The 26323-nt window shown below is 50.1% G+C and overlaps 1 protein-coding gene across 1 annotated transcript in view; it reads right to left on the bottom strand.

The window, feature by feature from the left end:
• TGM2 (transglutaminase 2) overlaps window positions 1-26323 on the bottom strand; it is a 62619-nt gene that overhangs the window by 13291 nt on the left and 23005 nt on the right. Inside the window, exons 3-8 of the mRNA XM_033153895.1 lie at window positions 18148-18390; window positions 17332-17450; window positions 6661-6789; window positions 4636-4813; window positions 3256-3391; window positions 1228-1331 (exon numbers count right to left, since the gene is read on the bottom strand). Coding sequence (XP_033009786.1) covers window positions 1228-1331; window positions 3256-3391; window positions 4636-4813; window positions 6661-6789; window positions 17332-17450; window positions 18148-18390 — 909 coding nt within the window. The remainder of the gene's footprint in view (window positions 1-1227; window positions 1332-3255; window positions 3392-4635; window positions 4814-6660; window positions 6790-17331; window positions 17451-18147; window positions 18391-26323) is intronic.

The following is a 26323-nucleotide window of genomic DNA, read 5'->3' as shown; positions in this document are numbered from 1 at the left end:
CGTTCTTTTTTTTTCTTCCAAAATATAGTCCGCCCCCCCCCATGGTCCGAGGGACAGTGGACCGGCCCCCTGCTGAAAAAGTTTGCTGGCCCCTGCTCTACACCGACTGGCTGGCTTTCAGGGTTAGCTGTGGGTCCTGCATTGCAGGGGGGGTTGGACTAAATGAACCTTGAGGGTCCCTTCCAACTCAACGATTCTTTGAAATGGGGAACTCCCTGGCTCTACCTGGACCTGCTGCCATTCAGAGATGAGACCTGGGACCTCCTGGATGAAAAGCCAGCTGCTCTGCTAGCACAGAGCTGCAGCTCTTCTCCCACTTCGTGAGCCATCAGCATGCAGCGGTACCTTGGTTCTCAAACTTAATCCGTTCCGGACATCCGTTCCAAAACTAAAGCGTTCCAAAACCAAGGCACGCTTTCCCATAGAAAGTAATGCAAAAGGGATTAATCTTTTCCAGACTTATAAAAACAACCCCTAAAACAGCCATTTAACATGAATTTTACTCTCTAATGACACAATTGAGCCATAAAATGAAAGCAATAAACCATGTACTGCAGCCACACACAATCAATCCATCAGTAGCTGAACTGGGTTAGGAACAAACTCAGTTGGTCTCTAAGGTGCTACTAGAAAGAATTTTCGATTTTGTTTTGGGTTACACACAGTCACAGTCACAAAATGAAAAAGAGCCACAAAAACGCAAAATAAATAGCAAAAACAGACAGACCCCAGCGTACACACACAAAACGGAAGTGTGGCACTCAAAATGGAGCACGTTTGGCTTCCGAAAAATGTTTGCGAACCGAAACACTTACTTCCGGGTTTGCAGTGTTTGGGTTCCAAGTTGTTTGAGAACCAAGGTCCCACTGTATATTGAGCGTTAGGGGAATAATCAAGCCAGCGGACGCCTCTTTTCTTTGTCCCTTAATTGCGTCCATTCCCAGCTCTGCAAAACCTCCCAGCCAAAGCGATGAAAGGAAATTGGCGTACATTAGAGATACGTGGCTACCTGTAATAAGTGTTCGTCATCGTTGCCTGCCTTTGAGGCATCATTCCTTTATTCTATTAAAGCTCTACCCTGTCCTTCAGTTCAACAACACAGACAACCTCCTCCCACCCCAAATCCTTTGGGGCCTGCCTATGGGGCTGGGAGTTTTTAGCCCTAAACCTCTGCAGGGCGCTGGGATGCAGGAGGATGCTGTTGGCTGGCGCTCTGGGAAGAGTTACCTTCACTTTTTTCCTGGGGAGTTGGGTCCACAGCCTGCCAGCCATCATACCCGCTTGGGAGATCTTGGCGGGTCATCCAGGATTCATTCCAGCAGTGATAATTCCTGTGGGAGGCAGAGAAAAGGGGGGGGGAGGGAGGGAGGGAGGTCCGATAAGAGAGGCACCCTCTGCATTTCTCCAAAGGATTCTCACATTCCAGAGGCGTTTGACAAGCGCCCAGCTGGAAAATTCTCAGCTCCCACCCATGGAATTTCTCTCCTAGGTGTTCCTGATGAGTGCCAGGCACCCTCGCTGTGCAAGATGTTCAAAAACCGCTATGGGATGCAGGGCCGGCATGTCTATTTAGGCGAACTATGCAATTGCCTAGGGCACCAAAATGGAGGGGGCGCTGGCCAGGCTTGGGCGGGGGGGCTACCAGCAGCTTCTCCACTGTAGCGGAGAGATGCTGCTTGCCCCCTACACCACCCCCAGCTCCCGCTAAAGCAGGCTTTGGTGGGGGGCGGGGGGCGCCAGAAGGTGGTTCGCCTAGGGCGGAAGAAGCCCTAGCACCGGTCCTGATGGGGTGCTCTTATTCCCCGAGTACCAGGCACCTCGTAAGCAGAGAAATCCTATCAAGGTCTGAAATGCAAATCTTGCTGGTGTCTTGCAGCTTAAATTTTTTATTCTTTATACCCCGCCCACCTGGCTGGGTTCCCCCAGCCACTCTGGGCAGCTTAAAGCATATACAAAAACGCAGGGGCGTAGCAAGGGGGGAGGGGGGCGGGCCACCCCTAGTTGCAGGGGAGGGGGGGTGACACTTTGGCCGGCCCCTTCCATCCTGCCCCGCCGGGCAGCCCGAACGGGGGCATGTCGCCTTTCCCGCCTTCCAGCGGCTATTTTTCGGTGGGGGGTGGGCCAGTGTGACACCCCCTCCTCGCTGGCCCACCCCCACAGAAAAAAAACGCTGGGAGGGGTGGAAGGAAGCAGAGCAGGCACATTCAAGTGCCTGCTCTGCTTCCCTTTTTCCCCTTTCTGCCGCTTTTTTTCGGCGGGGGGTGGGGTGGGCCAGCGCGGTGGGTGTCATGCTTGTCACCCCCTCCTCGCTGCCGAAAAAAACCACAGAAAGGGGGAAATTCCCCCTTTCTGCATCCACGTGTGCCGTGACGTCACGATGCATGCGTCATGCCCCTCCCCCAGGGGGGTGCCTCTGCGCTGCCCCCGCCCCCAGCAGCGCAGAGGCTTGCTACGCCACTGCAAAAACGTAGTAAGGCATCAAACATTAAAAACTAAATAAAGATTAAACTGTTTACAATCTGCTATTTAAGGCCCACATCGTAAATCTTCCACCACAATTGTTTCTAATTCAGAGTTAGAGAGGTTGACCAGCTATCTCTTGAACAGGCATGGCACGAACACAGGTATATCACCCCTCACTTTGTTGCTTTGCTAGTACAGAACAAAGAGGAGAAACCTCCGAAGAGGAAACTCTGGACTTCTAAGTCACAGGGTAGGCTTAGTGAAAAAGAGTTGCACGCTGAGAAAATTTATCAGTTGATGGTCTCATGCTGTGCATCATGAGATTGTGCAAAGTTGTTATCACTGCAGCAGCGCCATTTCTGTGTGAGGTCTATCTCTAGGGCACATAAGAACTCCGGACAGGCTTCTATTGACTGCTTCCTAGGGGTGCCTGCTTCACCCAGTATTCTTGGAATAAATGACACCGCTTTGACTTGAGCCTACAATAGGAGAATCGTAGAATTATAGAATTGGGTGGAATCCCCAAGGGTCATCCAGTCCAACCCCCTGCAATGCAGGAATCTCCCTGACAGATGGCCATCCAACCTCTGCTTAAAACCCCCCAAGGAAGCTCTTGTTATTGACTCCGTTCCCTCCTAGCTGCACCACCAGGAACCCTAAAGTTCCTTCATGGACAGAGCCCTGGGGTCTGAGCCCAGCACCTCGTAGTTAGGCAAAGCTATCAGACTGACAGGTCCAAGATGCTGCATGCATTTTTGGGGAGCCCCAAACACCCACCGGACGTCCACTCACCAGATGAGCTCCCGGTTCCCCTGCTGCAGCTTCCCGTTCTCGTCCAAATACTGCTCAATGACCAAGTTGCCGTTGGTGTCGTGGGCGGAGTTGTAGTTTGTGACCACGCGGGTGGGGACCCCCAGGGACCTCAGCACTGGGGAGGGAGCGAGGGAGGCAGAAGAGGAAGAGGTGAACAATTCGTGGAACGTGCCCAACAGACCTGCCAAGCTCCCAAATGAGGGAGACACTCGCTCCATGCATGGCTGGCTCTACAGATATACTTGCATCTGCAATCATTCCCGTCCTACAATGAAATATTAACAAGCAAAAATAATGAAGGCAGAACTAGCTGCCTTCTTCCCAAAGGGAGGGTGCACAAGCCCAAGTTTGTTATGTGGGAATGTTTAGGAGTGTGGATGAGTATATATTATTTTATATTTATCATCCCAGCTTGTGTGAGCAAGCTCCAAACTTAGCAGAGTCACATTCCCTTTTAAAACACAGTAGAAAACGGTTGCATAGGCTTGCTAAAGCCTCTATAAGAAATATATATTCCTGGTCTATTCCCCTTCTTCCCTCTTAAAAGCAAAGACACAACAAAGTACTGATTATTAGATATAATAAGAGTTTACTTACAGTCATCGTCTATGAGATACAGTACAGGCTCAAAGAGGCAGATAAGTGTAGATAAATCTATTTACATGTGGTGAAGCTGATTCCATAGGGGAACAAGCTTCACCTCTGCTTCTCTCAGCTGCAAGCTGAGAGAGAGCATCCTGCTAGTTCAAAAGATGAGGCAAAAAGTTAGTCTTCTTTGGGTTCTTGTTCCCAGGTAAGACCACACCTACTTCTGGTTCCTGTAACTCAGTCCAGGTAAACAGGAAGTTAAGCCTGGAGGACTGAGTTACCTTCATGTCCACTCTAGCAGTGTTGTGTTTGGCTGCTCTGTGTTTACATCCCACATGCTATTTTATTATTATTTTTAATTAGATTTACATACAGCCCTTCATCAGAAAATCTTAGGGCGTTCACAGGATAAAAATGCAAAATAAAAAAACAAATAAATACCAGCAGCTAAAACAAAAGCAACAAAACAATAGCCCCCCCACACACATTTTATTATTATTAGTTTGCCCCTGGTGTGCCATGGGGAGGGGGCATTGGGCATGTTCCCCCATGGAAAGAGTGAGGAAATGACTCCCTGCTACAGAGAACGGTAGAACAAGGGGTTGCAGAATATAATAGCACCGTCTCCCCTAATGCACTTTTTTAAAAAAAGAGCTTGTGTGTGTTTTGATTTTGGGGGGGGGGGAGCCACGGTATTCCCCAAATGCTGCTTGCGATGGGGGTGAGCCAAGGAGCCAGCCCCTTTCTGCTTCCTCCCTGAGGACCCCTCACCTGTGCAGGCCACAGCGGCAAAGACCCAGCACTGCCCGTACCGGACCGGCTGGCACCCATATCTCTGCCACCTCTGGAGGATGTCCACGCTCCCGTTCCAGGCCATGGGGCTCACGCCGTCGTCATACTGGTTGTCCCAGCGCCCCAGCAGTATGCCTTGGTCATCGTTGCAGTTCACCTGCACCCCGAGACACAACAAGAGGAGGAGGAGGAGGGTGTGGACAGGTGGCTCAGCAGCGGAAGGAACCATTGGCACAAATTGGGTGGGGTTTCCAGAGTCCAGGTGCAAGACAGCCTGGAGCCAGGGGCGTACCCAGGATCAAAACTAGGGGGGGGGGCAAGCCGTGGTCACTCAGGTTGTTACATTTCAGCACGGAAAGGCGAATGAAACCAAAATTTTAGGAAAATTATATATAATTATAGTAGTGCTTTATTACAGTAATTACAATTATTATTATTATTATTAAAAAAAAATTATTCTAGTTACATGTCTTATACCAGGGGTGGCCAACTCCCAAGAGACTGTGATCTACTTTCAGCAGTGATCTACCCCCGTTTTTTGGGGTTCAGCTCAAAGTTGTTGACCTTTTGGGGGGATGAGGAATGCCCCGTTTTTTAGGGGTTCGGTTCGTTTTTAGATTACTGACCACATTTTGTAAACAGCAAACAAAAACAGCTTCAAAAAACAGAAAAACTTTGCCCCCCCCCAAACAGAAAGCCCCAAATGGCTGAAAAACTCAGTTTCCCAGGATCCTCAGCCCTCGCAAAGGAACTACTCACCATGCAAGGGAACTCAGTTTCCAAAGCTCCCTTGCAGCAACACACACACACACACACACACACACACAGAGTGTTGGCCAAGAGCTCAATTGTTATTGAGATTTTGGGAGGGGGAGAAAGACCAGTAGTTTTTAGGAGAGCTTTTCTTTCCTTTTAGGCTGCCGATAACCATTTAATTTTTAATTTTTTTGCTTCGGGAGGGGCAGCTGCCCCCCCTGGCCCACCCTGGGTACGCCCATACCTGGAGCCAAGGGATCCTATTTATCTGCCCAAAGCCTGAAGCCCTCTTTGGAGGTCCCAGTCCAGGTGCCCCTACTGAATGAAATGCAGTGGGCACCCCAGTTATGGAATATCCTTCCCAGGGAGACCATTTTGTGGCCTTACATAGCCATTTTTTTAAAACCTGCATTTATTTGATGGTGTTGTGAGCTTTCATTGTCTTTACAGTTGGATCCTGGATCCCGAAGGCCCTGGAACTCAGACGTTTTGGCTCCCGGACACCGCCAACCCGGAAGTGATTGTTCCGGTTTGTGAATGTTCTTTTGGAACCCAAACGTCCGACAGGCTTCCGCGGCTTCCGATTGGCTGCAGGAGCCAATCGGAAGCCACACTTTGGTTTCCGAACGTTTTGGAAGTCGAACGGACTTCCAGGACAGATTCCGTTCGACTCCCGAGGTACGACTGTATTTCCTTTCGATGTTACACTTTCATAATTGCATAATTTTTCTTATCCTTTGTATGCTGCCCAGAGGAGCTTGTCTTATGGGGAATCGTGCAAAAGCCATAAAGAAATAATTAGCATTTCGGCATTGCAGGGGGCTGGACTAGATGGCCCTCGTGGTCCCTTCCAACTCTAGGATTCTGAGATTTAAAAGGGCATGATGTTCCACCCCAATTTTAAGGTTCAAAATCTGGGAGCTGAAGGACTCCTAAGCCCTGCTGACATATTTGCAGAACGATTTACCTGAAAAAGGTGGCACAAGCTCTGATACACGCTCCAGAATTCAATTGTCCCCTAACGCATAATTTTGTGTTATTTTTTCATGCAGCCAGCCCGTGGGCACGAGTTCGGGCCATCTCAGCTTCGCAGGAAAGCCACCGAGTGCGTGAGGAGGAGTCTGCTCTCTGTGGGGCTGGCAGGAGACAACGCGAGCATCTCCTTAGGACTGGGCAGAAGCTGCCTGGGGAGGCTGCCGCTGGCACGGTCGCCCACGTGGAGGGCCTGCCCTCTTGCTCCAAACTCACCATGGCGCTCACCACCCTGCTGATATAGACAGGGCTGTTGCGTCGGGAGCAGTCCTTGTCCTGGTTCTGGAGGAACTTGGGGTTGGTGTCCAACAGCTGGAGGCAGATGTCCAGAATTTCATCTTCAAACTAATCCAGAAGGAGAAGGAAGGCATAAGAGGAAGAGATGGGGGAGGGGGACATCATCATCATCATCATCATCATCATCATCATTTCAGGTTTTTTATACCAGGCCAACTCAAGGCAACTTACAAAAAGTGAAAGAGCAGCAACAAACCCCACATACATGCATTAAACCAAGGGGGGTGGGTTACATTGAAACATCCCACCAACTCTAAAAAATGCGTAGTTTAAAGCCAAAGGCCTGGGTAAAGAGGAATGATTTCCCTGGTGATTGAAGATATATGACGATGGCACCAGGCGAGCCTCCCTGGGGAGAGCATTCCACAAGCGGGGAGCCAGCACTGAAAAGGCCCCGTTCTCATGTTGCCGCCCTCCGGGCCTCTTGTGGAAGAGGCAAACGAAGGAGGGCTTCAGATTATGGTTGCAGGGTCCACAGTGGGAGAGGCGATCGTGAGCTGCTTAAGGCTTTTAAAGGTCAAAAGCAGCACTTTGAACTGGGCCCAAAAACTAATGGGTAGCCAGTGCTGTCAGACAGTACCAGGAAATGAAAAAGAAAACACCCAGGTTTTTCTTATTTCTCTGAGCTGCAATAAACCAGGAATAAAGCAAACTAGACAAGATGCTGGATGATGGAAATAAAACAAATAGGCACAATCGGTATTGCAGCTGTGCCATGTGGAGAGGAGGGGGTTAAATCTTCCTGGTCACTACCAAAATCACCACCACCACCCCACATCTATTTGCTGGGGGGGGGCCATCTTAGCCAAAGGATGCCTGCCATATGCCTTCCTGCCTGGTGCGGATGACGAAGACCACAAACAAATACCATGGACAATTTGTAGAGATAAAAAACATGAATTAGGAAAGAATATGCAGTTGAAAAGGTTGACTGTAGGATCCATGGAGGGGAGGATGGGATGTCTGGAGAGTCAGAGAAATCTCTAAATAGGGATATGTATTTTGTGTTGTCATAATTCTACACTTGTAAAAGGGACAAGGGTGGCGCTGTGGTCTAAACCACAGAGCCCAGGGCTTGGCATTCAGAAGGTCGGTGGTTCGAATCCCCGCGATGGGGTGAGCTCCCGTTGCTCGGTCCCAGCTCCTGCCCACCTAGCTGTTCGAAAGTGCAAGTAGATAAATAGGTACCGCTCCGGCGGGAAGGTCAATGGCATTTCCGTGCACGGCTTAGACATGCTGGCCACATGACCCGGAAGCTGTATGCCGGCTTCCTTGGCCAATAAAACGAGATGAGTGCCGCAACCCCAGAGTCGTCCGTGACTGGACCTAATGGTCCAGTTACACTTGTAAAATCCAATAAAAATTATTTCCAAAAAAAGGACACCACAAACTGCTCCCTGAATCCAGCACAAGTTCTATCAAGTTAGCCATCTAAATCAGGGAAGGGGTGTGGTTTTCAGGCCCGAAGTGGACAGGGACAAACCCACACTCCGTTTTGCAGCACCTGTCCACACGCAGGTGCACACGTCAAAGACATATATTAGCCGTACGGATTGATTAAAATCCAAAGCTGCATGTTGCTGCACAGATCTCAGCAGCTCCACATGCCCATTGGGTTGGTAATCTGCATTTTAAAAGCTCTCTTAACGCCTGTGATAATCAGGCTAATTGTCCCACTGAGTTCATAGCATTTTTCTCTCTCTCTCTCTCTCTCTCTCTCTCTCTCTCTCACTCTCTCTCTCTCTCTCTCTCTCTCTCACACACACACACACCCCTAGCTCCTTTTTCTTTGCCAAGACACTCTCCCTCAAGGAAGATGGGACCAGGGCAACAGGCCAGAGTCCAAGGGGATTTATCCCTGGTCGCTTCCTGTCCCTAACAACTGAGAATTCGGGGATTCTGGATAGCTGGCAACGTATCATTTAAACCCACAGCAAGGACTCTTGATATTGGGGGGCTCCTGTGACAACTTATCCCCTGTACTAGGTATAAATCAGAGCTGAGGCACAATGGAAACAAAAACTGTGTTTTTATTAAACTCTCAGAGCGGGATAAAAGCGTGACCGGTTCAGTATTAAAGCCAAGAGTCCTGATTTTCTGTCTGATATGCCAGTTCAGGTTTAAACACGAACTGTGCTTGCGATCCTCCACTACAGAACTGTTTCTTTGAAAACAATTTCTTCCTCAAATCATAGAATTGTAGAGTTGGAAGGTGTCCAAAGCGTCATCGCCCTGCAATAACACAGGAGTAGCAGCTCAGGACAACCCACTTTTCCTTTTCCTGCAAAAGCACCTCTAGACCTTGGTGGGATTCTCTTCCTCCCACCAGCGGGAATGGGACAGCTTTATCCTACCTGGCAAACCCCTAAGAACGGCTAGCTACTTCCATCGCCAGGCCCTAACTCCAGGTTAAATTCTCCCTTACCATCCTTATTCTGTCCTGATTGGTCAGAATCAGCTCCCCACCATGACTGGCTAAGCGTCTGCCAGATGATGACCTAATGGTCATGTGTCAAGCACCCCCCACCATCAATTGATCAGGCCGGGGGCCCTTTGAAGGCAGCAGCATCCTATTCTGACAGTGGCCAACCAGATGCTCATTGGAAACCCCACAAGCAGAACCTGGGTGCAAGACCACGCTCCCCACATGTGATCCACAGCAACTGGTACACTGACAATTAGCTATTCATTTTTATCACATTTATACGGCAACTTTCCAACAAGGAGCACGAATTGGTGTGCATACTTCTCACAACAACAACCCTGTGAGGTAGGCTATGCTGAGAGGCACTAACTGACGCAAGGTCAGCTTCATGACCCGGGGGGGGGGCACTTGAACTCACATCTCCCAGATCCTAGTCTAACCACTGCAATAGCTATCACGGCTAGGAAACACTGATAGACTTCTTCTATGTGTTTGTTGTTGTTGTTGTTGTTCAGTCGTTCAGTCGTGTCCGACTCTTCATGACCCCATGGACCAGAGCATGCCAGGCACGCCTATCCTTCACTGCCTCTCGCAGTTTGGCCAAACTCATGCCAGTCGCTTCGAGAACACTGTCCAACCATCTCATCCTCTGTCGTCCCCTTCTCCTTGTGCCCTCCATCTTTCCCAACATCAAGGTCTTTTCCAGGGAGTCTTCTCTTCTCATGAGGTGGCCAAAGTACTGGAGCCTCAGCTTCAGGATCTGTCCTTCTAGTGAGCACTCAGGGCTGATTTCTTTGAGAATGGATAGGTTTGATCTTCTTGCAGTCCATGGGACTCTCAAGAGTCTCCTCCAGCACCAGAATTCAAAAGCATCAATTCTTCGGCGATCAGCCTTCTTTATGGTCCAGCTCTCACTTCCGTACATTACTACTGGGAAAACCATAGCTTTAACTATACAGACCTTTGTCGGCAAGGTGATGTCTTTGCTTTTTAAGATGCTGTCTAGGTTTGTCATTGCTTTTCTCCCAAGAAGCAGGCGTCTTCTAATTTCGTGACTGCTGTCACCATCTGCAGTGATCATGGAACGCAAGAAAGTGAAATCTCTCACTGCCTCCATTTCTTCCCCTTCTATTTGCCAGGAGGTGATGGGACCAGTGGCCATGATCTTAGTTTTTTTTATGTTGAGCTTCAGACCATATTTTGCGCTCTCCTCTATGTGTTTACTGGAGGCAAACCTTCCATTCAGCTCTCTATCCATGCGCACATGCACACAAACACACTCTTCTTATTTCCTGCCTTCTGCCAAAATGCTCAAGAAAATGCAGACGGCCTGCGGCAAGTCTTGACAGCAGGGACTCCGTCCAGCCCCCTAAACCATTAGCAATCTACACCTATCTTGCTTCTTATGTTCCCCTCATTTCTGCAGCACCACACAGGACTTCCACATTGACCTGCAAACCCAGGGAATTTTTCCGTGATCCCTCGGGCAGGATGGAACCTGCAGGGCATCGGGGATGGTGCTGACAAGAAGCTGATTCATGCAGAAGGTGCTCAACCCGGCAGAATTCGCTCCAAGCCACCTGGAATGTGCTGGAGGTTGAACCCACTTGTGAGAAAGAGGTTGAAAAGACTGGCCTGGTCTGACTAAGAGCTGCAAGGGAGTTTTTGTCTCTCAGTTTAGGATTTCCACCTGCTGAGAGCTCAGTAGGGTTGGCTAGATGGGGTAAGCGGTAAAGGTGAAGGACCCCTGGATGGTTAAGTCCAGTCAACGGCGACTCTGGGGTTGCAGCGCTCAACTCGCTTTCAAGCCGAGGGAGCCGGCGTTTGTCCACAGACAGATTTCCAGGTCATGTGGCCAGCAGGACTAAACTGCTACTGGCACAACAGGACACCGTGACGAGTGCCAGAGCACATGGAAATGCCATTCACCTTCCCGCCACAGTGGTGCCTATTTATCTACTTGCACTGGCATGCTTTCAAACTGCTAGGTTGGCAGGAGCAACAGGAGCTCACCCCATCATGGGGATTCGAACTGCTGACCTTCCGATCAGCAAGCCCAAGATGGGGAAGCGGGACAGGCAAGGTCCATCATTGCTGTGACACAGGAACAAAAACGAAGCTACTGCTATTCTAGGCTCCTTCGACAGAAGTCAAGCATCCAGCTAAAGGGTGTTTTAACTGTGATTCCACGCCCGATGGCCATCCAACCTCTGCTTAAAAACCTCCAGGGAAGGAGAGTCCACAACGTCCCGAGGGTGTAGAGTTATGCGAGCCAAGGTGATAAGTGACTATACAACCTTATCTGAAGAAGTGTGCATGCACACGAAAGCTCATACCAAGAACAAACTTAGCTGGTCTCTAAGGTGCTACTGGAAGGAATTTTTTTGTTTTTTATTTTGTTTCGACTACAGCAGACCGACACGGCTACCTACCTGTAACTATACAACCTTTGGAAGACATCTGAAGGCATAGGGAAGTTTTTAAATGTTTTGTTATGTTTATATATACAGTGGTACCTTGGTTCTCGAACTTAATCTGTTCCAGGAGTCCGTTCGATTCCCAAAACCGTTCGAAAGCCAAGGCATGGCTTTTGATTGGCTGCAGGAAGACATTCGGCTTTTGGAAAACATTCGCAAACCGAACACTTACTTCTGGGTTTGCGGTGTTCGTGAGCCGATTTGCTTGGCAACTAAACCGTTCAGGAACCAAGGTTCGACTGTATATTGAAAGCTGGCCAGAATGGCTGGGGCAACTTGCCAGATGGACAGGGTATTATTATTATTATTATTATTATTATTATTATTATTATTATTGAATAGGATGCCCCTATTGGAGAAATGTTGGAAGGTATTCAACAGCTCTTTTCACCCAGCATCCTGTTCTCACCGTGGCCAACCAGATCAAATGCCTCTATTAGGAACCCACAAGCAGGATTCGAACACAGGAGCCTTCTCCTCTCCTGCGGTTTCCAGCAACTGGGATTCAGAGCCATGTCTGCTTCTGACTTTGGAGGCAGAGCAGAGCCATCCTGGCTAGGAGCCATCAATAGCCCTCTCTTCCATGAAGCCTCCTGGAGAAAATCCTTCAGTGGGGTCCCATTTCTCAAAGCCGCAACAACCAGGACTTTGGGAGAGCCTGATGCACATTTTACTCACGGCTGCAGAGCCTACAGAGGGAAAGAGAGTCTGGCACCGAGAGCCGCAGCGGATGCCACTTTGAAGGACTTTCTCGGGCATCAGAGAGAGCAACAACTGGCTGCCTCGCTGGAGGCGTCAGAAAGCGGTTTTTATCTCGCTGTCCAGGAAGAGGAGTTGGGGAGGCTGACAGCCAGCCAGGATGCCTCTGGCCTGTTTGTGCAGCAGAGATTAGATGCTCGCTGAAGCCTCAGATAAGAACAGAGAACTCCAGGGAGAAGCTTCCCCCTTGTTCTGGCCCCATAGAAAGGCTAAAAGAGGGGAGGGGGCAGCTGTGAGCCAAAGCACAGTTTGGCCTGGTGAACAGTCCCAACCTGCTGCGCTCCAGAATTAGGCAAATGCATGCAGGAAGAAGCAGAAGAGTTTGGATTTGATATCCCGCACTATCACAGAGCCTAGGGCTTGCAGATCAGAAGGTCGCCGGTCGGTCCCAGCTCCTGCCCACCTAGCAGTTCGAAAGCACGTCAAAGTACAAGTAGATAAATAGGTACCGCTCCGGCGGGAAGGTAAATGGCGTTTCCATGCACTGCTCTGGTTCGCCAGAAGCGGCTTAGTCATGCTGGCCACATGACCCGGAAGCTGTACGCCGGCTCCCTCGGTCAGTAAAGCGAGATGAGCGCCGCAACCCCAGGGTTGGAAACGACTGGACCTAATGTTCATTGCTCCTTTTACCTTTATCACTACTCGAAGGAGTCGCAAAGCGGCTCACATTCTCCTTTCCCTTCCTCCCCCACAACAAGCACTCTGTGAGGTGAGTGGGGCTGAGAGACTTCAGAGAAGTGTGACTAGCCCAAGGTCACCCAGCAGCTGCATGTGGAGGAGTGGGGAATCGAACCCAGTTCACCAGATTACGAATCTACTGCTCTTAACCACTACACCATAACCAGGAGGGTTATGCTCTGCCTTCGCAGTCGGAGTCAGCAATGCCCATGAACACCAGGTGCTGGAAGCCACAAGAGTTGTTCTGGTGCTCGGTTCCTGCTTGTGGGTTTCCCATTGGGGCATCTGGGGCAGAGGGAGCCATGCTCAGCACCTGCCCTTGCCTTGCTCTGTGAAACTGTTTGTGTGGCTATGGGGCCACCATACCCCAAAGGAGACTTTTTGATCAAGCCTGACAGCCAATGAATCTGCACAGGCAGATCTTGCCCCAATGCTGTGGTGTTTTCCTCACTTCCATGTCCTTGGCTGTCATCTGGATGAGTTTTAGACTATTATCTGATTTCTCCACATGTGCAGGCTTGCTGTAAATGGATTTGATCTGTTTTTATTCTCTTCAAATATCTGCATTTGCTTCCTGTTTTTACTGGAGAGCTCCAGGAATGGTGGTCTGGGTGATGTGATGATGAACGTTTTGTACAGTCAGATGTTTGCACTTGTTCCTGTTGGCTTCTGGCGCATGCCCGAAAAAAATACAACAAACTGAAACCCAAAAAACTAGTGCAAAGTGTGTTATCTTTGGCTCCAGTTCACAAACGGAGGAGCTGAGACTGTGGGGTACAGCTTGCCCAAGGCCAGGTGACATACTCCATCAGGAATCTTAGATCTTGGTTTAACTTGCCATCCCATCCTCTAAAATAGCCTTTGCCCTACCTTGAAGAAGTATTTGTTTTTTTGAAGACAGTGGAGGGAACGGGGGAAGTCCCCAAACAGAGAAGTTAGAAACAAGAAATATACAAAGATAGATATTGGTTAAGGTTTGTATATGTTATCGTTATGTTTTTATTGCTGTTATTGTTTCGAATGTTGATTATGTTTATTGTTGATTATGTTCAATGTTGATTTTGTTTTCTATTGTTGCTTATGTTTTGTATTGATGTTGTACCTTGTTTTCTCTTTGTTTTATTGGAAAATAATAAAATCTTATTAAAAAAAAAAAATAGCCTTTGCCAACATGGTGCTCTCTAGCCAGCACTGACGGGAGTTGTAGTGTAAAACATCTGGAAGGCATTAGACTGGCTCCAGAAAGTGCCCTCAACATGGTTGTTTCTGGCCAGGGACCTTCTGTTCTCTCCTTATCATGTGCTCAAATCTGGAGATGGATGGTGTCCTGGCATGATTGCCTCAGGGCTGGAGAACAGGACTTGCCCAAGACATTTTGCTGTCTGAGGCAAAGGACAAGGTATTCCCTCTCTCCCTATCCCATGGGCAAAGCCCACCAGACGGCCAGCTGCATCTTAGTTCAACGCTGTCAAGTGGGCAGCATCCTCTGCTACGTCCAAGAGATGCTGGCTAGGTTAAAGCTGCCCGTGGGAAAGATGCTCAAATACCTCCCTGTTCCTGCGCACCCTGCAGCACCTGCTGCCTGAGGTAGAGCCAGACTATCTAGATCAGGCCCGCTGGTCGGTTTAATCTGGCCCCTGTGGCAGTTTACTTCCTGGGGTAAAATCCTAAAAAAAAAAAAACCTGAACAACTTCAATCCTCAAAAAAGCTTAACAACTTTGGTTGGCCCTCACAGCCCGTCACTTCATCAAATCTGGCCCTCTTTGGAAAAAAAGTTTGGACACCACTGATCTAGATAATGGGTAGGCAAACTAAGGCCCAGGGGCCGGATCCGGCCCAATTGCCTTCTCAATCTGGCCTGCTAGACGGCGCTGCCTCCCACAGTCCAAACCAAACATCTGGGGGCACCATCTCCAGACTCGCACATACCCAAGGGATGCCCATCTTTTGTGACTCTGCATGCACAGAATTTCATGTGGGTCATGTTGCTCCTGCGAACAGATACAAAATCTGGACTCCATTGTGCAATGCTATGCAAGCTGTGCAGAATTTCTCCTGACCCTGTCTGGGTTCAGTGATCTATGGCGCGCCCCTCTCTCTCTCTCGTTTCCTGCAAGTTCTGGAGTCAGCATTTTTACATCCAGAAATGTGTGGGAGTGTTTCATTGGCCCTGAAAGGTCCTCAGTGTGTATGTTTCAGCTTGTTGGGTTTCACTCATTTGAGATGAATTTCTGGGATATTTAAAACACCATTGGCATCAGATAAAACGAAGTCCTTCTTCATGCAGCCTAGTGTTAAACTATGGAACTCACTGCTGCAGGAGGCAGTCATGGCCACCAACCTAGATGGCTTTAAAAGAGGGTGAGACAAGTTCATGGAGGAGGAGAGGGCTATCGATGGCTACTAGACAGGATGGCTTGCTCTGCCTCCACGGTCGGAGGAAGCAATGTTTCTGAATACCAGTTGCTGGAAGCTGCAGGAGAGGAGAGGAATCTCGTGCTCGGGTCCAGTTGGCAGGTTTCCCGCAGGCATCAAAATGATCAAATAACAGCATATAACTAGGAGTGTTCCATTTAAACTGCCTGCACATAGGTAAAGGTAAAGGGACCTCTGACCATTAGGTCCAGTCGCGGACGACTCTGGGGTTGCGGCGCTCATCTCGCATTACTGGCCGAGGGAGCCGGCGTTTGTCCACAGACAGCTTCCGGGTCATGTGGCCAGAATGACTAAACTGCTTCTGGTGAACCAGAGCAGTGCACGGAAATGCCGTTTACCTTCCCGCTGGAGCGGTACCTATTTATCTACTTGCACTTTGACGTGCTTTCAACTGCTAGGTTGGCAGGGACCGAGCAACAGGAGCTCACCCCGTCGTGGAGATTTGAACCGCCGACCTTCTGATCGACAAGCCCTAGGCTCTGTGGTTTAACCCACAGCACCACTCGCGTCCCTGCACATAAGGAGAGCTTTAATGCTGGATCAGACCATTTGTCCAAGCACTCTGTTCTCACAACAGACAAGGAAATGCCCACAGGACATCCGCTATCAAGACCGGGGTGCAAGAACTCTGTCCATCTGCAATTCCCACACTGCCTCTGACTGTGGAGGTAGAACATTGTGACTTATAGCCAAAGACAGCTACATCCACCATGAATTTATCTAATCCCCACTTAAACCCTTCAGAGTTGGCAGCAATCACTGGGATTTGCGGCAGTTTGACTGGGTGCTTTGTGAAGGAGCACGTTCTGTTGTCTGTGCTGACTCTCCAAAAGGAAACAAAACCATTCTGACAGATCCATTTCCACGCTCTTCTCTCTAAACCTTCGCCAGGGTTACATTTTTAAAAAACCCACCCCATATGCTTTTAAATATCTACTGTCATCCACCCAAAGCCTTTGGAAACTTCGGATTCTGGGAGCAATTGGATTATTTCTGTGCTTGTGGACATCATGATATCAGGAGCCGAAGTAATCTATGAGTGGGTGCAAAGATAGATGGACGGATAATGGAAGCACTTCTTGGGTAGGGCATCAGAGGACAGAGCCCTTTGGGGCTTCGGCCGTTTTGAAACCCATTGCCTGAAGAGCCTTTTGCACTCTCTCTTTATCTCCATCCCAGGAGGCATCTGCCAGAAACAACTCATATTGCCCCTCCTCTATTTTGTGGAACATTCTCTACAGAGCCGTCTTAGAGGGATCGGCCGCTGTGGGGCGGCAATCCCTCGGCGCCCCCGGCGTCCCGCCTCTCCGCCCGCCTCCATCCTGTGCTGGCCGCCCCTCTGGAGGGGGGGTGGGTGAGCGGGGGATGAGGGGCATGGCGCTGGAGTGGCGCAGGGCTTTGCGCACCCTTCCAGCGCTCCAGCTGGGGCTCCTGGAGGTGAGGGCAGCCGGCTTGCAACCCGCCCACCTGCCGGCGCACGAGCGCCCGTCCGCCCATGGGGGCGCAGGCGGGTTGGGGAGGGGGCGGCCAGTATGCCGGCAGGCTCGTGGGGGCGCCCCTGGGAGGCCCTGCGCCCTGGCGTGGCGCGCCACCAGCCCCTATGGACGAGACGGCCCTGATTCTCTAAGAGGATGACAGACAGGCAAGTTCTGTGCACAGGGATCTGATTGTGCAGCAGTGCCATTGACATTCCTGGGTGCCTGTTTTCAACCAAGTGCAGAGGGGCTTGGACTAATGGGCTCTTTGGGGCCCTTCCTGCTCCCCAATTCCACGTGCTTCGCAAAAGGGCAGTGGAGGGCAAGGAAGCAACTCACCTGGCCAAAGTTCCACGGGATCGAGTAGATGTAATCCTTGGATCCCTGGTAGATCTGGCCGTGCTGGGTCAACACATATTCCACACGCTCCTCTTCGCTCTCCAGGAAGACAGAATCCGCTGCGGGGAGAAGAAGCAGATAATGCTGTCAGAAGAGGAAGGCGGAAAAGGCCTCGGGGGAGAGGCAGTGTGGTGTAGTGGTTAGAGCATTAGCCTAGGACCGTGGCAACCTGGGTTCGAATCTTCACTCGGCCATGGACGTTCATGGTGTGCGACCTTGGAGGCCAGTCACTGCCTCGCAGCTTAAACCTACCTCACAGGGCTGTTGTGGGGATTAAATGAGGACTAGAATGTTTATAGCTCAAATTTTCCTCCCAGGAGCTCAAGGTGGCATACGTGATTCTAGCCTTCATTTAACCTCCACAACAACCCTGTGAGGTAGGTTAGGGTGAGAAGCAAGCACTGGCCCAAGGTCACCCAGTCAGCTTCATGGCTGGGTGGGAGATTTGGTTCTAGGCGGACACTCTAACCACTGCATTGCGCTTTCTCTGAGAAAGCCCAGAAACTGAGAAAACAGATCCCTTCTGATGTCACCAAGTACAGTGGGATGACCCGGTCACTGCAAACCGGTCTTTGCCAACCTCGTGTCCTTCTCCAGATGTTTGGGGCGGCAGCATCAGCGCAACGGTGCTGGCCAAGGTCAATGGGAGCTGTAGTCCAAAACATCTGGAGGGCGCCAGGCTGGTGAGCGCTGAGCCCGATGCGCCTGTGCTGAAGCAGGTTCCTGCATCACTTGCCAAGGCTTGCAATAACCTACCTGGACACCAAGGGTTGAAGAGCAGGACAAATTCCCCCAGGCTGAAGCTGGAGCCCTGATGGTCGGTGGCAGCATCCATGGTCAGGCGGTAGCGGCCGATCCGGGCGTCAGGAGGGGAGGAGATGGACAGAGTCAGAGAGGTCCCCTCCTGGCATTCCACGGCTGAGCTCCAGACAGCCTCTTCCAGGGAGCAGGAAAGGGGAAAGAGAGATCTGGTCCCTGATGTCTCGATGGGGCAAGGCCCTGCAGGAGGAGGAAGCGAAACAGGCCGGTGGTCAGAGCTCTCTGCGCATGAACTAGGGATACGGTGCAGAATGCAGCAGCCAGACAGCAAAAGCTGCTTGACAGTGGAACGGACTCTCCTTTCTTGGGCGCTTTTAACCAGAGGTTGGGTGGCCATCTGTCAGGGATGCCCTAGCGGTAGTTGCTGCATTGCAGGGGTTGGACTAGATGACTCTTGGGGGTCCCTTCCAAGTCGACCATTCTACAGTTCTATGATTTTGTGAAAGGAGATTCCAACTAAACACCAGAAACTACTTTCTGATCGTAATAGCTGCTCAGCTGTGAAACGGACGACCTTGGCCACTCCCAATTTAAAAGCCATCAGCCACCAGACCCAAAGCGAAGCAGAACCTCTCCCACATGGTACATTTATAGCAATTTTATGCCACTTTTAACAGATAGAGTTCCCCACAAAGAATCATGGAAACTGTAGTTTGCCAAGGGATTGGAATAGATGACTCTTGGGAGTCCCTTCCAAGTCGACCATTCTACAGTTCTATGATTTTGTGAAAGGAGAACTACTTTCTGATGGTAAAAGGTGGTAGTTTGCCAAGGGTGGTGGGAGTTATTTGGAGACTTCGATCCACCTCACAGAACTACAGTTCCCACATTTCCATGGAAAGAGGGGTCGATTGTTAGACCAGTTTAAAAGCCTGTGGGGTCGAAGTGCCCTGAGAGAAAAGTGCCCTGCCGGCTTCACAGGTGGGAGGAAAAAGCCCAATTCAGGGGCCAATGGAGTAAAAGGCAAAACCTTGACAGACAGCCTGTGTCTCAGAGCAGGAGAAGTGCCGATGGGCTGCAAGGTTTGTTCCTTTGAACAGCCTTTATTGGGGAGCGTTTATTTCCAGCATTTTCCCCAGGGTGTGGCTGCTTGGGAAGGAGGAGGTTTTCCTGATGACTGATGAGGCTACCTGAGCTGCGTCTCCTGAGGGTGGGAGGATCACGCCCCCCCCAGCCACCAAGGTTGCAAGCTGTTCCACCGCTAAGGGACAACAGGATCATGGGCTGGTGCAAAACTGGGCCAAGCAAGCAAAGGAGAGGCTTCCTTGGTGGAGAAGATTTGTCAAAGCTGTGCTTTGTGCACCAGCCCTGTCACTGGTCATTCCGTGTCAATAAATAGATTCGTGAACCGATGCACACATTTCGGGTGGCCTCACCCCGCCGGCGGTTTTGCCCTGGCAGCAACCCCACAAGCCCATAAATCCGAGAACGAGGAAGGGAACATCTTGCCATTTAAGGCGATTCCCTCGCCATCGCTTCCTCCCCAGCACAAGTTAACAAGGTGAAATTCAGACAAGGATTAAAACCTCCAGACAGACTCCTTCTATGCGGCGTGGGAGCCCTGTGTCTCTTAACCAGCAGTGCCCACGTTTTCAAGGCAGCGAGGCGTTCGTTATCCCACGCGATTTATAAAAGGTATAAGTTGATGGGATTGCAAAAAAAAACAACCCACGCACCTCACATCGGCTTGCGAAAAGTTAAAAGACCGCTAAGAAAAATGAACAGTAATTCGAGGCATGCAAAAAGTTAAAAGAACAATTGACTAAGAGCAGATTAAAACTCACACCAACTTCCTAAACATCTGGATAGGCTCGTCTAAGCAAGCATGTTTTCAGCAGATGCTGGAAAGGGGACAGGGAAGGTATGATCGGATAGCCATGTTCAAATATATAAAAGGATGTCATCTAGAGGAGGGTGAAAGGTTGTTTTCTGCTGCTCCAGAGAAGCGGACACGGGGCAATGGATTCAAACTACAAGAAAGAAGATTCCACCGAAACATTAGGAAGAACTTCCTGACAGTGAGAGCTGTTCGGCAGTGGGATTTGCTGCCAAGGAGTGTGGTGGAGTCTCCTTCTTTGGAGGTCTTGAAGCGGAGGCTTGACAGCCATCTGTCAGGAATGCTTTGATGGGGTTTCCTGCTTGGCAGGGGGGTGGACTGGATGGCCCTTGGGGACTCTTCCAACTCTAGGATCCTAAGGTACCTGCCAGATGTCAAGAGGCAGGGAGTTCCAAAGTGTAGGGGCTGCCACACTAAAATATCAGTTCCATGCAAATATTGGGTGGCATCTGCAACAGTTTGAAGCGGTCAGGTGGGCACATTCGGGGAAGGGTGACGTCATACGTAAACTGGTCCCAAGTTGCTAAGGGATTTATAAGGGACAGGAGCTTCCAAAGTCAAAGATTGATACTCACAAGGGCTGCAACATTTTAAGAAAGAATCTTGTGACAATCCTATACCTTGTGCCCAAGGTGGTAGTTTAAGTTGGCACAGTTATGGCAGTTAATTATAGCCTTTTTGTGTTGTTAGAGTCTGTTGGAGTTTTAGCCTTGGTGATAAATCTCTGCAGTGAACAAAGTAAGACTTGCATGCCTTGTACATATGCATTTAATCTAACAAGTGCAAGGAAACCGTGAGGAAAGGTTATTATTTAATCTTTAAAAGAGTGTCTTTTGTATTTTTTTATGAGGGGAAAGGGAAGAAACAAAAGGGTTAAACCACCCGGTCTCTAGCTTTCACATAAGCTCTGTTAACAGAAATTAAATATAATTGCTAAATAAACTAACCTTTATTAACTTTCAGAAATTAGCACAGGAAATGTGACATTCGGCTAATTCCTTTTTCAGAACTGAAATCCTAGTTCCCACAATTTATATGTGAACAGTAACTCCTTGAACTTTACTTGGGAGCAAATCAGCAACTGGTGCAGATCTCTGAGCCCAGGTGTTATATGCTGACAGGGGCGAAGAAGAAGAAGAAGAAGAAGAAGAAGAAGAAGAAGAAGAAGAAGGGGAAGAAGAAGAAGAAGAAGAAGAAGAAGAAGAAGAAGAAGAAGAAGAAGAAGAAGAAGAAGAAGAAGAAGAAGAAGAAGAAGAAGAAGAATTGTACTCCGCCCATCTATACCACTGCCCTGTCAGCAACCGTGCTGCAGCATTCTGTGTGCCACGACTGTGCTGTGGTTGAGACAAGCCTTTGGGGGTGACCCAGACCTTCTGCACTGGCTCCCCTTAAACAGCCAGGTTGTTTTGAGTGATGGCTGTAAACTTCCACTGGCCAGTGGTCAGAAGGCAAGGTGCCCCGCTGCCTGCACCCTGTGGGCATGGAGACAGGGCTCCCCTTTCACTCCTCCCCAGAGCTGCTTCCGCCCAGGCGCAGCCCACAAGCAACAGGGAGCCTTGCAGAAAGAGGCCCTGCCCCCATCAGAGGCTCCACCCAAGAGAATTCAAGAAGGGGTGAACTGCAGACTCATGCTTCACGCCCGCCCTCCCCGCCCGTCTGCCCACGATGATTCACAGCTTTCACAGAGTGCCAGGGCTGGTCGCAGACTTCCGCTCCTGACTGTCTGCTAAACTCAGAATCTTAGAACTGCAGGGTTGAAGGGAGGGACCCCCGAGGGACATCTAGTCCAACCCCCTGCAATGCAGGAATTTTGAGCGCTTTGTGTCGCAGGAGGGCCTCAGAGCAGAGACACTCTTAGGGGTGGCCTCAGGTCTTCTGTCCCTACCTCCTGACACCCCTTCACTCAGGTGCCACTCAGGTACTACAGCTCCCATGAGCTCTAGTCCAAAGCATCTCGAGGGCACCAGGTTGGCGAAGGTTGGCATAGCATAAGAGCTAAGAGACAGGTGCCCCCTGGTTCAAATGTTCCCTCTAGCTCTGGGTGTCCTGGGAGCCGAGGGAAGTTGTAGCTTCATATGAAAGATCATAGAATGGTAGAACTGGAAGGGGCACCCAAAGGTCCTCTATTCACACCCACCGCAAAGCAGGAATGGCAGCCAGGGAATCCCTGACAGCTGGCCAACCAACCTCTGCTTAAACGCCTCCCAGGAAGGAGAGCCCACCACCTTATGAGGTCAGTGTATCGTAGAATGTCAGGGGCGTTGGGAGGGACCCTGAGGGTCATCTAGTCCAACCCCCTTGCATTGCAGGACTCCCAGCTCAAGAATCCCCAACAGGTGGCCACCCAGCCTCTGCTGAAAAGCCTCCTGTGAAGTCCTAGACTCCTGCGCTGCTCCTCAGCCCCCACCCTAGTGGCGGATGGAGTTGGAGTCTCTGTGCGAAAAGACGCATGAGCTCGCAATGGTGTGCGCAGCCTGCTTGCCCTCCCTCCTTGGAGCAGGGCGGTGGGGGGGGGGAGTGTTGTGATCCTGCTGGGACACTCGAGCGTGAGAACAAGGCTAGGCTACGGCTTCCTTGAGTCGCCGGAGCCATTACTCAGCCCCCCGGGGAACAGGAGTAGCTGTTTCTCCTCCGCCTTCTTCCCAAACAAGCTCACTGTGTTCTTCCTCCCTCGGACAAACGCAAAGAATTACAGGGTGGGGGGAACACAAGGCCCTTCTCCATCGGAAACATCCACAGGATCTTGTTTATGCGCAACCCTGCGGCCTCACAACAGACCAGACCATCCCGCCCTCCGTGGCTCATCAACAAGGCCTCCTCTTTGCACAGCGAGGTGGAGGCATGCACAGAAAGAGGGGCCCTGGTGTCAGCCTCTCGCTGCCCAGACTTCCTGGAACCTGAGGTCTGCCATGGGGGAGAGACAAGGGGCCTTTCACCACCTGGGTGGATAAATCCAGACTGGTACACTTTGGTTTGGGAAGGGTGGGTCAAAACATCAGGGCGTGGGTGGGAGCCTCGCGGGTGAGGTCTTTCTCACAAAGGTCCCTTATCCTGGGGTCAGATCTTCTCTGGTGCCCTCATCCTTCAGGGCAGAAGGCTGTCAGGTGAGAGGAGAGTCATCTTCAAGTATGTGAAGGACTGTCCCATGGAAGATGGAGCAAGCTGGTTTTCTCCTGCTCCGGAGAGCAGGACCCAATCCAAGGGATTCCAATTGCAAGAAATGAGATTCAGTAATAGGACCGTCCTATTCTGCCTGGGTCAGACCACAACTGGAATACAGTGTCCAGTTCTGGGCACCACAATTTAAGAAGGAGGTGGACAAGCTGGAAGGTGTGCAGAGGAGGGCGACCAAGATGATCAGGGGTCTGCAAACCAAGACCTATGAGAAACGGTTGAGGGAACTGGGGATGTTTAGCCTGGGAATATGAGAGCCATCTTCAAATATCTTAAGGCAGGGGTCAGCAAACTTTTTCAGCCGTGGGCCGGTCCACCGTCCCTCAGACCTTGTGGGGGGCCAGACTATTTTTTTTTTTGGGGGGGGGGGGTGATGAACGAATTCCTATGCCCCACAAATAAGCCAGAGATGCATTTTAAATAAAAGCACACATTCTACTCATGTAAAAAGACGCTGATTCCCAAACCGTCCGTGGGCCGGATTGAGAAGGTGATTGGGCCACATCTGGCCCACGGGCCTTAGGTTGCCTACCCCTGTCTTAAGGGCCCTCATATGGAAGATGGAGCAGGGTTGTTTTACGTTTGCTGCTCTGGAGGGTAGGACTCAAACCAATGGCTTCAAGTTACAAGAAAGGAGATTCTGACTCAACATTAGGAAAAACTATCTGACAGCAAGAGCTGTTCCTGCAGGGGAACGGTATCCCTCGGGAGGTGGTGGACTCTCCTTCCTTGGAGGTTTTTAAGCAGAGGTTGGGTGGCCATCTGGCAGGGATGCTTTAGCCGAGATTCCTGCCTTGCAGGAGTTGGAGTAGCGGTACCGTATCTTTTGCTCCATAAGACGCACTTTTTCCCTCCTAAAAAGTAAGGGGAAATATCTGTGCGTCTTATGGAGCGAATGGTGGTCCCTGGAGCTGAATTTCCCAGGGGACAAAAGAGGATCAAGCTTTTTATTTTACAAAGAGAAAAGGGGGTGTTGAAAGTACCCCGCTCAGCAGCTGATCAGCAAGAGATCAGGAGAGAAATAAGAGTCCCGGCTCCCTTTCAGCCCCGCCCTCCTTAGTTGAATGTGCTGCAGAGGGAGGTTGTTTGTTTCCCCAGCGACATATGACTGGCTGATTAGATTATCTGTCTGGAAACTGTAGAACTGTAGAAATGGCTCCCTTTCCTTTAGAAGCTGCAGAAATGTGAGTTGAACCCCATAAAAATGGGGCTTTCCCTCTTTGCTTTCCTCCCTTTGCAAAAGGAGCTTTGCTTTTCCCCCTTTGCAAAAAAGCTGCAAAACTTTTAGCTGATCCTCAAAAAAACAGGGCTTTTCCCTTTGCAAAAAAGCTGCAAAACTTTTAGCTGATCCTCAAAAAAACCAAAACAAAAAAACAGGGCTTTTATAGGAGTAGAACTAGGAAAAAATATTTTTTATCTTGTTTCCTCCTCTAAAAGCGAGGTGTGCCCTATGGTCCGGTGCACCCTATGGAGCGAAAAATACGGTATCTTCCAACTCTGATTGTATGATCCACCAGGATGTTCTCCTACACGAGCCCAACTGAAATGGAGGAAATCTCAAACTCTGGTAGCCGCGTTCTTAGGGCATATGCCTTGCCTCAGCTTTGCTTGTCCCAGGAAGGATTGTCCTGAGAAACTTGGGTGGATGAGTTGAACCCACACCTGTTGCTGTGATAAAATCTGGGAGGCTTGTTGCAAATAAGTCACAAGTATATCCCCTCTTCATTAAAAAAAAGCCTTTCTGTTATCACAGGTCAAAAGGAGCACATTTTGTGCATGCCCACAGGTGCCTTTGTTCTAGGGCTCTGGCTGCACAAGCAAAGCCCAGGAGGAAAAGCTATTTTGTACTTAATTCATATAAACATAAGGATCAGGCCAGCATCCCATCTAGCCAGCAAGCAGGATCCGAGCACAAGAGCAACACTCTCCCCTCTTCAAATTCCCAGTAACTGGGATTCAGAAGCATTGCTGCCTCTGACGGTGGTGACTGGTTGGCCCAGTGAGAAAAGGATAGTGGGCTAGATGGTCCTTTGGCCGGATCCTGCAGGGCTCGTCTGATGTTCTTAACCTCTTAAGCAAAACCAAGCAGTGACCTCTTGGCGCTGTGTGCGAATTAAGCCCTGGACCTGGGGCTGAAGAAGCTGAGACCCGAGCTCTGCTCTGGATGCTTTTCTTTCTTTGTCTTATCTGGAAGAAGGACGGACAAAGTGGGAGTCCTCCTTCCTCGCAAGCCACACAGAGAACTGTGGGAAAGGCCAAGCCAGGGGACAGCTTCCTCCGTTTGTTTCCTGCCCTTGCCCTCTTCAACTCACCACTGGCTGCCTGAGGCTGCGAGATAAAATGGGAGCCTCTATCCCATCCCATCCCATCTCAAAAGGCCATGTGGAGGCTTTGCCCTGGGAGAACAAATGGAGGCAAAGGCATTTATCAGAAGCATTTATAGAATCATAGAATTGTAGCGTTTGGAGGGACACCCAAGAGCCATCCAAACCAACCCTGCAATGCAAGAATCACAGCTGGGAGCTAAATTTGCAAGCAGGTAGTCCATGAGGCTATTGGGCTCCATGATCCCTGCAGATGGTGACAGCAGTCACGAAATTAGAAGACGCCTGCTTCTTGGGAGGAAAGCAATGACAAACCTAGACAGCATCTTAAAAAGCAAAGACATCACCTTGCCGACAAAGGTCCGTATAGTTAAAGCTATGGTTTTCCCAGTAGTGATGTATGGAAGTGAGAGCTGGACCATAAAGAAGGCTGATCGCCGAAGAATTGATGCTTTTGAATTCTGGTGCTGGAGGAGACTCTTGAGAGTCCCATGGACTGCAAGAAGATCAAACCTATCCATTCTCAAAGAAATCAGCCCTGAGTGCTCACTAGAAGGACAGATCCTGAAGTTGAGGCTCCAGTACTTTGGCCACCTCATGAGATGAGAAGAGAAGACTCCCTGGAAAAGACCCTGATGTTGGGAAAGATGGAGGGCACAAGGAGAAGGGGACGACAGAGGATGAGATGGTTGGACAGTGTTCTTGAAGCTACCAACATGAGTCTGACCAAACTGCGGGAGGCAGTGGAAGACAGGAGTGCCTGGCGTGCTCTGGTCCA

This window comes from Lacerta agilis, chromosome 6 (genome assembly GCF_009819535.1).
Source record: "Lacerta agilis isolate rLacAgi1 chromosome 6, rLacAgi1.pri, whole genome shotgun sequence".
NCBI lineage: Eukaryota > Metazoa > Chordata > Lepidosauria > Squamata > Lacertidae > Lacerta > Lacerta agilis.
Note: the sequence above shows the minus strand (reverse complement) of the source record. Positions and strands in the feature narration are given on the sequence as shown.